General features: G+C 36.8%; 1 protein-coding gene across 1 annotated transcript in view; it reads right to left on the bottom strand.

Annotated features, from left to right (window-relative positions):
• Nucleotides 1–14,053, bottom strand: part of PDCL2 (phosducin like 2) — a 41,220-nt gene extending 27,167 nt beyond the window's left edge. The window contains exons 1-3 of the mRNA XM_060654989.3: nt 13,922–14,053; nt 2,109–2,229; nt 1,457–1,547 (exon numbers count right to left, since the gene is read on the bottom strand). Of these exons, the coding sequence (XP_060510972.2) occupies nt 1,457–1,547; nt 2,109–2,229; nt 13,922–13,927 (218 nt within the window). The 5' untranslated portion in view covers nt 13,928–14,053. The remainder of the gene's footprint in view (nt 1–1,456; nt 1,548–2,108; nt 2,230–13,921) is intronic.
• Between the last annotated feature and the right edge of the window lie 308 nt (nt 14,054–14,361).

Raw genomic sequence — 14,361 nt, forward strand, 5'->3', positions numbered from 1 at the left:
AATAGACACTTCTCTAAAGAAGACATCCGGATGGCCAACAGGCACATGAAAAGATGTTCAACGTCGCTCCTTATCAGGGAAATACAAATCAAAACCACACTCAGATATCACCTCACGCCAGTCAGAGTGGCCAAAATGAAGAAATCAGGAGACTATAGATGCTGGAGAGGATGTGGAGAAACAGGAACCCTCTTGCACTGTTGGTGGGAATGCAAATTGGTGCAACCGCTCTGGAAAGCAGTGTGGAGGTTCCTCAGAAAATTAAAAATAGACCTATCCTATGACCCAGCAATAGCACTGCTAGGAATTTATCCAAGGGATACAGGAGTACTGATGCATAGGGGCACCTGTACCCCAATGTTTATAGCGGCACTCTCAACAATAGCCAAATTATGGAAAGAGCCTAAATGTCCATCAACTGATGAATGGATAAAGAAATTGTGGTTTATATACACAATGGAATACTACGTGGCAATGAGAAAAAATGAAATGTGGCCTTTTGTAGCAACATGGATGGAACTGGAGAGTGTGATGCTAAGTGAAATAAGCCATACAGAGGAAGACAGATACCATATGGTTTCACTCTTATGTGGATCCTGAGAAACATAACAGAAACCCATGGGGGAGGGGAAGGAAAAAAAAAAAAAAAAAAAAGAGGTTAGAGTGGGAGAGAGCCAAAGCATAAGAGACTGTTAAAAACTGAGAACAAACTGAGGGTTGATGGGGGGTGGGAGGGAGGGCAGGGTGGGTGATGGGTATTGAGGAGGGCACCTTTTGGGATGAGCACTGGGTGTTGTATGGAAACCAATTTGACGTAAATTTCATATATTAAAAAATAAAAATAAAAAAAAAAAACAAAAAAAAAAAAAATAAAAAAATAAAAAATAAAAAATTAAAATGTTCTTAAAAATTAGTTTTGTTCTTGGGGCACCTGGAAGTGTCCAACTCTTGATTTCGGCTTAGGCCATGATCGCACAGTTTGTGAGATCAAGCCCTGCATCAGGCTCTGTGCTGACAGTGTGGAGCCCAATTGGGATTCTCTTTCTCCCTCTCTCTCTGCCTTTTCTCTGCTCACCTGCTCTCTCTCTCTCAAAATAAATAAAAATTTTTAAAAATTACTTTTGTTCTTTTTAAAAATCTATTCTGTAGAAAAAAATAGAGCCTTTTAAATTTCATTCTTATAATACTTCTCCATTCAAAAACTCATAAGTTGGGGCACCTGGGTGGCTCAGTCCATTAAGCATCCAATTTCAGCTCAGGTCATGATCTTGTGGTCTGTGAGTTCAAGCCCCATATCAGGCTCTGTGCTAACAACTTGAAGCCTGGAGCCAGCTTGATTCTGCGTCTCCCTCTCTTTCTGCCCCTCCCCTGCTCATGCTCTGTTCCTCTCTCTCTCTCTCTCTCAAAAAAATAAATATTAAAAAAACTCTTAAGTTGCCCAAATAAATCACTATACCTATATATTTCAATAGCTCTCATATCTTCTTCATCAAATTCATCTTCAGCTTCCTTCAACTGTGCAAGAGTCATCTTTTCATAAGGTTTAACTAAAACAAAATAAATTTTAGATAACTGAATTATTTAGAACTCATTTTTTACTTTATAATCATATGGTTAGAAAAAACAATATAGAAATAAATAGAAATAAAGAATATCTTTAATGTTGCAGGTTCTTCAATATATAAAGCTATTTTATAGCTGACTGCTTTGGTTTTATTTACTGTGATTCCTGCTCTGAATTCACAGAACTACCAGGCTACATTTAAAGTAGATGTGAACATCAGTTAGACACCATAAATTTAGACTTCCCAAGTACTTGAAAGTCTTAACACATAATGCATACTATATATATGATCAAAATAGAAGGTAATCACAAGGTAGAGGAAGATGGCAGAGAAAAAAGCTCACTAGGTTATAAACCAGGATGTTTCAGCTCTGTTACTAACTAGCTTGTGACTTTTGACATATGAATTAAAAATTTTAGGTGTCAGCACCCTAATTTCAAAAGTATGGGTGGGATTTCTAATGTCTTCTCTCCCTCTTAGTTTATGAAATACACTTTCTCTATCATTATCTCCTCATCCAGCCCACTAAATGCACAACTATACCCATTGCTTCTTTTTGTAAACGTAAAATCATTTCTTCAATTTCATCTTTTGGCTCTTCTTTTGGAGGAAGAATGCCAAAATCTCTTAAAATTTCATTCCATTCTGTATCTTCATTTGGATCCTATAAAAAAATAGAAAATCTATTAACACAGTTGTGCATTTTAATATGTACATGTAAAATTGATATATAACATTTTCAACTATGCAATTGTTCATGAACTCTACAGATAACGGAATAATTAGTTTCAAAGTATAGAACAAAGTGGCCTACTTTTTCCTCACTTCCCAGCACAAGTGGTACTACATACTTTGATAGATAAGATACATCCTCTACCCTCAAAGTTACCCTGAGATGTTTAATAAAAAATCAATTTGGAACACATATATCAAATATTAATGAAGTAAACTCATAAATCATGGAAAATTCTCTCATGACTATATTAGGCAAAACCAATTAACATCATGCAAAAATACTGTTTTGTTTTTCTACATAGGCATTTAATACCTCCAGGTGAACACGCTTCTCTTTTCAACCAATTAGCTTCAAGGGACTCGTACTCCCAGGTTAAATGTTAGAAGAGGCTAGGAATTTTTCCATAGTTTAATTTCTGTCTAATAATAATTTCTTTCTGGGCGCCTGGGTGGCTCAGACGGTTGCATGTCCAACTTCGGCTCAGGTCATGATCTCATGGTCTGCAAGTTCAATCCCCACGTCGGGCTCTGTGCTGACAGCTTGGAGCCTCGAGCCTGCTTTGGATTCTGTGTCTTCCTCGCTCTCTGCCCCTGCCCCACTCACACTCTGTCTCTCTTGCTCTCAAAAATAAATAATAAAAAAAAATAGTTTCTTTCTATGAAAGCTAACCTTGTTTTCCTTGTTACTTAGCCTTCGATATTTTATTTGCTCCTTTTCCAGAGGTTGTAATATATTAACTCTTTTATTTCTAGTTTGCTGTCCATTTCCCCTGATATTTCCAGAGGAAGGGAGAATTTAATTATACATACGAGAAAATACTGTGACAAATTATTTGATGACCTTAAATGATCTCCACATTCTGGTATTCACATCTCTGCACAACTCCCTCTCCTTGACTATGGGTGGGAACTGTGGCATGCTTCTAACCAACAGAACATGGCAAAGATGAAAGAATGTAATTTCTATTATTATTCTCCATAATATTATAACTTCCATCTTGCCAGCACTCTTCACACTGGTTAGCTATGATAAAGCAAGCTGCTATATTGGGAAATGCCTTATGGAGAGAACTATGCAACAAGGGAAATGTAACCAACAATCAGCTAGACATTGAGGTTCTTAGTCAAATAGCCCCAAAGAACTGAATTCTGCCAAATACCATGTAAATGAACTTAAAAATGGATTCCTCCTCTGTTGTACCTTTAAATGAGATCCCAGCGGGGTATGTGGGTGATTCAGTCAGTTAAGCATCCAACTTCAGCTCAGGTCATGATCTCATGGTTCACAAGTTAGAGTCGGATGGCTCTGTGCTGACAGCTCAAAGCCTGGAGCTTGCTTCAGATTCTGTGTCTCCCTCTTTCTCTCTCTGCCCTTCCCCCACTCACATTCTGTCTCTCTCTGTCTCTCTCTCTCAAAAACAAATAAACATTAATAAATAAATAAATAAATAAATAAATAAATAAGACCCCAGCTTTGGCTGACACTTTCATTGCAACCTTGTGGGAGACTCTGGAGAAGAGGGCCCAGCTAAGCAAAGCCTAGATCAAGACCCATAAAAACTCTGATACAGTAAATGTGTTGTTTTAAGCCACCAAGTTTGTTATAGTTTGTTATGCAATAATAAATGACAGACAAGTATCATCTTATTTCTCCTTTCATCCTATTCTTTGGCCAAAGTTTTGTTTGTCTGTCCCCACTTTGTCTATTACTGGTCACTCTATCCCTGAGATCTTCAATCCCTATTCTTTATATGTCTCCTAATAATAAAATACCAGCATCAGTAGGAATTCTGCACTTGGTAATGGTAGACTAGATCATTTGAATCAAACCTTTTGCTGAGAACATCTAGTAAAATTGAACGAAATTGATGAAAATCAATCTGAAAGCACTGGAGAATCAATAAGGCAGTGAAGAAAATTATCAGGAGAAGATCTTAGATGAGAAGGAGAGCTAGAGAGGAGCTCCATGTTTGAGGCCATTCCCCGTGGATCAACTACCAATTATGGAAGAGGCCAAGAAGCTGAGAAATCTAAAAAAGGCTCACAGACTTCGGCACTGTGACCAGAGACAGAAATCAGTAAGAAAATGGTAACTAGGAGATCATCATATATTTGGAATTAAGAAAACACTTTCTAAATAATCCATGGGTCAGAGAAAAAAACACAATGGGAATTTAAAAGCATTAGGAATTGAATGATAAAAAGTAAAGCCATATAACAAAAAAATATGTGGGCTGCAACTAAAGCAGTTCATAAAATAAATTTTATATCCTTAATTTGATATTTTATAAAATGAAAAGTTTAAAAATTAAGATATAAACATCCAACCAAAGAAGTTGGAAAAAGAAAATCAAAATAAATCAAAGATAAAAAGAGTGAAAGTAGAAATTGATGAGTTGAAAAATTAATATATAATAGGATTAACAAGGCCAAAAATTGGTTCTTAGAGAATATTAATGAAATTGATAAACACTTACCAAAACTGACCAAAAAAAAAAAAAAAAAAAAAGCAAGAAGGCACAAATAACCAATACTAGAAATGAAAAAGGGAAACTCTTGAAACTCTTGACAGATAATACAAACATTTTAAATGAGGGTCCTACCAATTATATTTTGCTCTTTTTTTATACCTTAAGGTAAAGCTTAGATTATTGACTATGAACCTTTCTTTTCTAATACAGCCACTTACAGCTATGTATTTCCCCATTAACAATTTTCTTAGCTGCACCCTACAAATTTTGGTTTGCTGTACCATTATTATCATTCAATTAAAAATATTCCCAATCTCTTTTATAATTTTTTACTGACATCTTAGTTATTTGGAAGGATGTTGTTTAATTTTCCAGTAATTTCAACTTTTCTAGGTATCTTATTAATACTTTCTAATTTAATTCTCTTTGGTTAGAAAACATACTTTGTTAAGATTTTGATTTTTTGACACGCATTGACTTGTTTTATGACCCAGTATATGATGTATCTTAGTGAATGCTTGAAAAAAGCATGCATTCTGCCACTGATAGGTATATTTCTCTATAAATCAATGGATGATTGACAGGTTTGTTCAAATCTTCTATTTTGTTAGCAATTTTTATATCTAGTTTTTCTATCAATTACTAAGAGGAGGGGTTTTAAAATCTCACATTATGATTGTGGATTTGTCTATTTATCCCTTGAATTATGTTAGTTTTTGCTTTATGTGTTCTGCTTTATGTATTCAAACTGTTTCTCTTTTAAGATGACACAAAGAAATGGAAAGATGTTCCATGCTCATGAGTTAGAAAACCAAATATTGTTAAAAGGTCTACACTACCCAAAGCAATCAACAGATTTAATGCAATCTCTATCAAAATACCAACATTTTTCACAGAACTAGAACAAACAATCCTAAAATATTTATGGCACAACAAAAGACCCTATTCAGGGTCAGGGTCAGCCAAAGTAATCTTGAAAAAGGAAAACAAAACTGCAAGTATCACAACTCCAGACTTCAAGTTTCATTACACAGCTGTAGTAATCAAAACAGTATGGCACTGGCATAAAATTAGACACATAGGTCAATGGAACAGAATAGAAAGTCCAGGAATAAACCCACAATTATATGGTCAATCAATCATTGACAAAGGAGGCAAAAATATGCAATGAGAGAAAGATAGTCTCTTCAACAAATGGTGCTGGGAAAACTAGACAGCAACATGCAAAAGGGTGAAACTAGGCCATTTTCTTACACCATACATAAAAATAAACTCGAAATGAATAAAGTACCTAAATGTGAGACCTGAAACCATAAAAATCCTAGACAGGACAGACAGTAATTTCTCTGACACTGGCCATAGCAATATCTTTCTAGGTAGGTCCCCTGAGGCATAGGAAACAAATGCAAAAAATAAACTGTTGGGACTACATCAAAATAAAAGGCTTCTGTACACCAAAGGAAATGCCAACAAAACTAAACAACAAGCTACTGAATGGGAAAAGATATTTGCAAATGACATATCCAAAAAAGTGTTAGTATCCAAAATTACAAATAACTTATATAGCTCAACACCAAAAAAATGCAATTAAAAAATGAACAGAAGACATAAACAGACATTTCTCTACAGAAGATGTACAGATGGCCAACAGACACATGAAAAGATGCTCAACATCACTCATCATCAGGGAAATGCAAATCAAAACCACAATGAGATATAATCTCACAATTGTCAGACTGGCTATTATCAAAAAGATAAGAAATTGCAAGTGTTGGCAAGGATGGGGAAAAAAGGGAAGGCTTGCACTTTGTTGGTGGTTATGTAAATTGGTGCCCCCACTGTGGAAGACAGTATGGAGGTTCCTCAAGAACTATCCTATGACCTAGTAATCACACTATTGTGTATTAAGAATATGAAAATACTAATTTGAAGGGATATATGCACTCCAATGTTTCTTGCAACGTTATTTATAATAGCCAAACTATGGAAGCACCCCAAGTGTCTGTCAATAGTTGAATGGATAAAGAAGTGGGATACACAAACACGTACACACACACAAAGGAATATTACTCATCCATAAAAAGAATGAAATCTTGCCATTTGCAACAACACGGATGGCTCTATAGAGAGTATAATGCTAAAATGAAATAAGTCCATTAGAGAAAGAAAAATACCATATGCTTTCATTTTTATGTCAAATTTAAGAAAGAAAGAAACAAACAAACAAACAAAGACCAATCAAAAAACCTACTCTTAACTATAGAGAACAATCAGATGATTACCAGGGGGGAGTGGGGTGGGGACGGGTGAAATAGGTGAAGGGGATTAAGAGTACACATCTTGATGAGCACTGAGTAATATATGGAACTGAATCACTATATTGTACCCATGAAACTAATATAACACTATATGTTAACTATGCAGGAATTAAATCTTAAAAAATAATAATAAAATAAAATAATAAAGTGTCTCAGCAGTATACAGTTGTGTGTTGCTTTTCCATTCTGACAATCTCTGCTTTTTGAAGTATTTAGTCCATTAATATTTAATATAATTGTTAATATTAGATTTAGAGCTACTATTTTCCTGTTTTAGTCTCATTTACTTTTTTGTTTCTCTATTTCTTTCTTGCCTTCTTTTGGTTAATTAAGTAGTTTTTAGAATATCATTGTTTGCCACTGGCTTTTTAGGTATACACCTTTGCATTATGATTTTAATAATTGCTCTAGAAATTATATTGGGTATCTTTAACTTATTACAGTCTACCTAGATTTAATATTGTACTACTTCACATAAAATATGGGAACATTGGGGGTGCCTGGGTGGCTCAGTTGGTTACGCATCCAACTTCAGCTCAGGTCATGATCTCATGGTTCATGAGTTAGAGCCTGATGGCTCTGTGCTGACAGCTCAGAGGCTGAAGCCTACTTCAGTTCTGTGTCTCCCTCTCTCTTTCTCTGCCCCTCCCCTGCTCATGCTGTCTCTCCCTCTTTCAAAAATAAATAAACATTAAAAAGATTTTTTTAATAAAAAAAATATGGGAACCTTGCCTAGTTACATTTACCACTATCCCATCCTCTGCTTTACTGCTGTTAAATATATTAACATCTACATATATTTGAAAACCCATAATACAAGGTTATAATTTCTGCCTTAAAGAATTATAATGTTAAGGGAATTAAGAGAAAAAATATAGTTATTAGTACTTATCCACATATTTACCATATATGGTGCTCTTCACTCCTTTCTTTAGATCCAGTTTTCCCTCTGGTGTCATTTCCCTTCAGCCCGAATAAACACCCTTAAGCATTTCTTATAGTTAAGGTCTGCTGGCAACTAATTCTCCCAGTTTTCATATTTCTGAAAATAACTATTTTCCCCCAGTTTTTTGGATGGATAGGTTAGCTGGATATAGAATTTTGGTTTGACAGTTTTCCCCTCCAGCATTTAAAGCATTTTAAACATTCATCTCTTGCTCTGGGGAAAAGAAACTGCCATGTTGTGAGGACACTCAAGCAGCCTGTGTTAGTCTGTGTGGGCTTCCATAACAGAATATAAGACTGGGTGGCTTAAATAGAAATTTATTTTCTCACAGTTCTGGAAGATGCAAGTCCCAGATCAAGGTACCAGGCAGGGTTGATTTCTAGTGAGAAACCTGGCTTTCAAGTGGCCACCTTCTTGCTCTGTTCTCACATGCACTTTTCTCTGTGCACAGAGAAAGATGGAGGGAGGGAGAGAAAGAGAGAGAGAGAAAGAGAGAGAGACTGAGAGAGAGAATGCTCTGGTGTCCCTTACTCATAAGGATACCAGTCCTTTCAGATTGTCAGAAGGACACCAGTCCCTACCCTTATGACTTCATTTAACCTTAATTACCTCCTTAAGAATCCTACTTCCAAATATAGTCACATTTGGGGTTAGGGTCTCAACATATGAATTTTGGAGAGACACAATTCATTCCATGAAAAAGCCGTATTGAAAAGTCCAAGTGGGGGCGCCTGGGTGACTCAGTCGGTTAAGCGTCCAACTTCGGCTCAGGTCATGATCTTGCGGTCCATGAGTTCGAGCCCCGCGTTGGGCTCTGTGCTGACAGTTCAGAGCCTGGAGCCTGTTTCAGATTCTGTGTCTCCCTCTTTCTCTGACCCTCCCCCGTTCATGCTCTGCCTCTCTCTGTCTCAAAAATAAATAAATGTTAAAAAAAAAAAAGTCCAAGTGGTGGGAAACCAAGGCCTCCTGCCAACAGTCATGTGAGTGAGTCATGTTGGAAGCAGATACTGCAGCCCTAGCTGATATCTGAATTGTACTCTCATTTACTCTTTGAGCCAGAGCCACCTGACTAAGCCACTCACAAATTTCTGACCCCCAGAAACTATGAGATAATAAATATTTGTTGTTTTAAGCTGCTAAATTCAGGGCTATTTAGCTACATCGTAAAAGAAAACTAATATACCTATCCATTCAAGGGCTTTTATATTTTTTTCTTAGCTTCTAGAAATCTTTATTAAAAATTAATCAAAAATGTAAAAAAATACCCCTGTTCTAGGGGTGCTTGGGTGGCTCAGTTGGTTGAGCTTCTGACTCTCGATTGAAGCTCAGGTCATGGGATCAAGCTCCATGTCATGCTCTACGCTGAGCATGGAGCCTGCTTAAGATTCTCTCTCTCCCACTATCCGTTTCCTCCATTTGTACACGCTCTCTCTATATATATAGAACACAGTTTTTTTAAATTCCTGTTCTGATGTTCACCACAGCAGTATTCATAATAACAAAATTTAGAAACAATTTTAGTTTAGTATTCAGCAAAGAAATTAAGAGGTCCATTCAGCTTTTTACTTCAGCTTTACTCCATTTCTAGAAGTTCCTTTCTATTCCCTTATCTGTCATTTTTTTTTTTTTTGGTATTTTCATCTAAGTATTTATTTATTCATTTATTTAAAAATTTAATGCCAGTATAGTTAACATACAGTGTTATATTAATTTCAGGTGTACAATACAGTGATTCAACAGTTCTACATATTACTCAGTCCTCATTGTGGTAAGTATCCTCCTAATCCCCATCATCTACTTCACCCATTCACCCCCTACCACCTTCCCTTTGGTAACCACCAGTTAGTTCTCTATAGTTAAAAGTTTGGTTTTTGGTTCATCTCTTTTTTTCTTAGTTCATTTGTTTCTCTAAGTTCCACATATTAGTGAAATCATATGATATTTGCCTTTCTCTGTCTTATTTCACCTAGCATTATACTCTCTTGATTCATCCATGTTGTTGCAAATGGCAATATTTCATTTTTTATGGCTGAATAATATTCCAGTGTGTGTGTGTGTGTGTGTGTGTGTGTGTGTGTGTATACCACATCTTCTTTATTCATTCATTTCTTAATGGACACTTAGGCTGTTTGTTCATTCTTGATAGTTTCCTATATAAACTCATCTTTGTAATCTCATTTTCCATTTCTTTGAACACTTCAATAACAGGGATTTTGTATTTGGCAATTGCAAACTATGCAGTCCTTAAAAATCTAAATCTGTTGGTTTTTTTGCCTTTGTTTAACATTCATAGTAGTCTTCTTATGTGATTATTTTGAGATCATATTTCTTTAAAAATTTTTTTTTTTAACATTTATTTATTTTTGAGACAGAGAGAGACAGAGCATGAACGGGGGAGGGTCAGAGAGAGGGAGACACAGAATCCGAAACAGGCTCCAGGCTCCGAGCTTTCAGCACAGAGCCCGACGCGGGGCTCGAACCCACGGACCGTGAGATCATGACCTGAGCCGAAGTCGGCCGTTTAACCGACTGAGCCACCCAGGCGCCCCAAGATCATATTTCTTTTAAAATGTGGGTGCTTTTGGGTTCAAACTGAAAATTTCCTTCAAAAAGGGTTTGCTTCTGTTGTCAACCAGGAGTACTATTTCTTAGTCACTAAACCTCTTAAGCCTCTTTAGAGGCTTATAGAGAAAGTTTCACCCTGAACTTACATTGTACCAAAGGTCAGTGTGTTGCTTTAGTCTTTAGGCCTTGGAGAACCCTTTCTTGCTACCTGGATGTCTTCAAATTCTTTCCATGTCTTCAACTCTTTGCTGCTTCAGCCCTGAATCCTGCTTCTGTTGATCTGATCCTGGCAATCCCTTATCCTGGGCCCTGGGTCCTTTGATCCTTTTTCAGTTAATTTTTGTTAATAATGTGAGCTAGAAGCCCAACTTCATTCTTTTGCATGTGGATGTCCAGTTTGCCTTTCACTTGAATGGTTTTGGCACTGTTGTTGTAAATCGTTTGACCAAAATGTGAGGGTTTCTTTCTGGGCTCTCTATTCTATTCCATTGGTTCATATGTCTGTCTGTCTGTCTGTCAATACCACATGGTTTTGATTACTGCTGCTTTACATACACATATACTGCTACTATATTTTGAAAACAGATATTGGGTCCTCCAATTTTGTTCATCTGTTAAAAGACTGTTTGGGCTATTTTGGGTCTCCTACGATTTCATATGAATTTTAAGATGTGTTTTTCTGTTTTTACAAAAAATGTCATTGGAATTTTGGTAGGAATTACACTGAATCTGGAGATTGTTTTGGGAAATATTGACATATTAACAATTTAAGTCTTCCGATCCAAGAATATGGAATGTTTTTTACTTATGTGTTCTTTAATTTAAGCAATGTTTTGTAGTTTTCAGTGTACAAGTCTTTTGCCTCCTTGGTCACATGTATTCCTAAGTATTTTACTCTTTTCGATGCAAATATCCAGGCCATTGCTTTCTTAATTTTCTTTTGGATTATTCATTATAGTGTATAGAAATGTCTTAATCAAATTTTAAGCTCATTATGTCCTGCAGATAATTTCAATCTAGTCTTTTACTTTTTTAAACTAATAATCATAATTGTTTTGGAACCCGTTTCTGATCATTCTGATAACAAAAGTCTCTACAGGTCTGTTTTTGTTGGTTCATGTTCATGGTACCCTGTTTCCTTGTGTGCTTGGTTACTTTTGACTGATTTCGGTTTGCTGTCCTTGAGAACTTACCTGAGGGAATTGTTTGAGGTCTAAGATAAAGATATATTCCTCTACAGAGGAGTTTTTATTTCTTCTAGTCATTTATAGACACTAAGGTATTTTTACGTGTGTATGTATATACGTATATGACTAATATATATCAAATTCATAATTTGAGGTTTGCTGGACCACCCAGACAATATAACTTAGGTTGTAATCCATGTGATTTCTGTATTGGGCCACAACTTCTTGGGAACAGGTATTATTCCTTTTCTTTTTCTGCCCTGTTTCACTAAGCATCAAGACAACTTTCCCTGAATTCTCCTGAACATGAGTTTATCTCTTGTTCATACTATTAGTCTTCCATACTTTATTTTTTATTTTATTTTATTTTATTTTTTTTAGTCTTCCATACTTTAGTGGACAATACCCCTTTGGTTCCTTCTCTGTGGATTACACCTGGGACCAAAACACAAACTGCTAATGCCTTCAGGGTAAAAGAGGTTTTGGAGTTCTGGAAATCCATTTACCTGGTTTTCCAGTTTCCCTTCAACTTTGGTCTCATAGTTTCTTAGCATCATATCCTACTATCATAGTTTCTTACTCCTTGATGCTTTTAAGGAAATATGTTTTACGTGTTAGCCAGTATTTTTACTTGTATGCAGAGGGAGAGTTGGTCCAAATAATCTAGCTCACTATTACCAAAAATTCCAGCAATACCTTATTAAAAAAACTCCCTCTGCACTTGACATCCCCTACCATCTTCTCTTTTCTCCTTCATAGTTAAACTTCTTGAAACAATTGTCTATATAAACTATAACCACTCCCACTTCCCACTTGCTCTTCAACCCACTCCAAAGTTAGCTTTTGCTTCTAATACCACCAAAAGTGCTCTAGATAATGTCACCTACAAGCACCATCTTGTTCATTTCAATGAATATTCATTGTATTCGATCTCTTAAGCAGAATTGGAGAGACTGTCTCATTCCTTTCTTGTTAAAATGGTCTTTCTGGATATTCATGATACCACATTCTTATGGTTTTATGTATACCTTTCTGCTCTTCCTTAACTGATCTAGGAGTTCATCACAATGGGATTTAACAGTAAATGCTCTTTAATTTATTCTTGTCTTCAGTTTTAGAAATTATCTATGAAATTTCTTCTAGTAGAAATAGGTACCACAATCTCTGTGTTAAAACTACTGTGACATTTATCATACCACAAATGGTTACATCTGTCTCCCTCTTATTCCCCCATACTAAGCTCTTTTAGAGTAAGTCCAGAACTAAACATAAACACTGAATAACTGGATGTCGAGTAAATTGATGAATAAATGAACAAAGGTTAACGTGCTGTTAACTTCACTCAATTATATTTTGGCTTATTTCTTGAAGAGCAGGTATAAATCCAGACAGATTCACAACGTTTTTACAGATTGGATAAAATGTATTTGCTAGGAATCTATTATTAACACAAAAGAACTATTCATTAAAAATTATGTGTAATTTATGTTCAAAATATTCTAATAACTTACACAGTATATGCAAATAAAAATAAAATATGTAAAACAAGAGAAATTACAGTGGTTTTAATTTGGGGGAGCAGATGGGAAGAAGATGTTTCTGAAAGTCAGAAAGTGAGAATTTTACTCTGATAAAAGAAGAAACAAAGGCACAGGCTTCGGTTTAATAAGGAGGCGTTAGAGGAGCAGCCTTCTAAGGACTAAATGGAAGCCTAACAGAGCTTTTTGCAATCCAGTAGGAGAAACTCCAGGGACAGCTGGTCTTTCTTGAGATAGATGCAACTCCTGGGTTTCCGTTCTGATCTTTTTTTAAGGTAGCGGAGCCGAATACTTAAACTGAATTACACTTGGGCTCCAGTTGCTGGTCTATTTCTCAAGTGAGAAATAGTGCAGCAGTTAAGATTTCCAGGATGCAGGCGTAAAATTCAATCCCAAAAACTCTAAAAACTTCTTCCAGAGACAAACAGAAGTCTTGAGCGTTGAGAAATGGTATTCTCCTGGGGGTCAAATCTTGACAGAGACGCACACAAAACGTAGCCCTTACCCGAACAAACGTTAGAACCCACCCGCTGTGGGCCCCCCCACCCCGTTGGTGCTCACTCTAGATTTAGCCGGGGACCCCTGTGCGTGCCCACCTGCATGGTGTTCCCCTTCGCTCGTCACGTGGCGGCGGTGTCTTCCTGACACCCTAAGTCTCCTTCAGGTTGGAGGCGAGCCCGCCGAAGGCCTAGCGGTTTCCACCGCCCGGAAGAGGGGGCAGGAGGGGGAGGGGAGAACAAGGGCCTCCTTCCCTGGTGCACCCAGCGCGGCTCTGTTGCCGGGCAACGTGGAGGCGTGGCCTAGGGGCTGGCTGTGAGAATGCACCAGGTCCTGCCTGGGGCCTGTGTACTGAGTGGTGCCTTACCTGTTAGTACTGGTGCTCATATTCCTCCCATCCCTCCTTCCACCACCACCAAATCGGCACGTTGTCTCAGAGCCTCTGGCACCCTTCAACTCCTGAGTCCTGTCTTCATGAAGAAAGAACCAAATCCTGGGGAGAGAACCCTTCAGAGGAGCCCATAGACTATATTTGGAT

The sequence above is a fragment of the Panthera onca genome, chromosome B1 (genome assembly GCF_046562875.1).
Source record: "Panthera onca isolate mPanOnc1 chromosome B1, mPanOnc1 haplotype 2, whole genome shotgun sequence".
NCBI lineage: Eukaryota > Metazoa > Chordata > Mammalia > Carnivora > Felidae > Panthera > Panthera onca.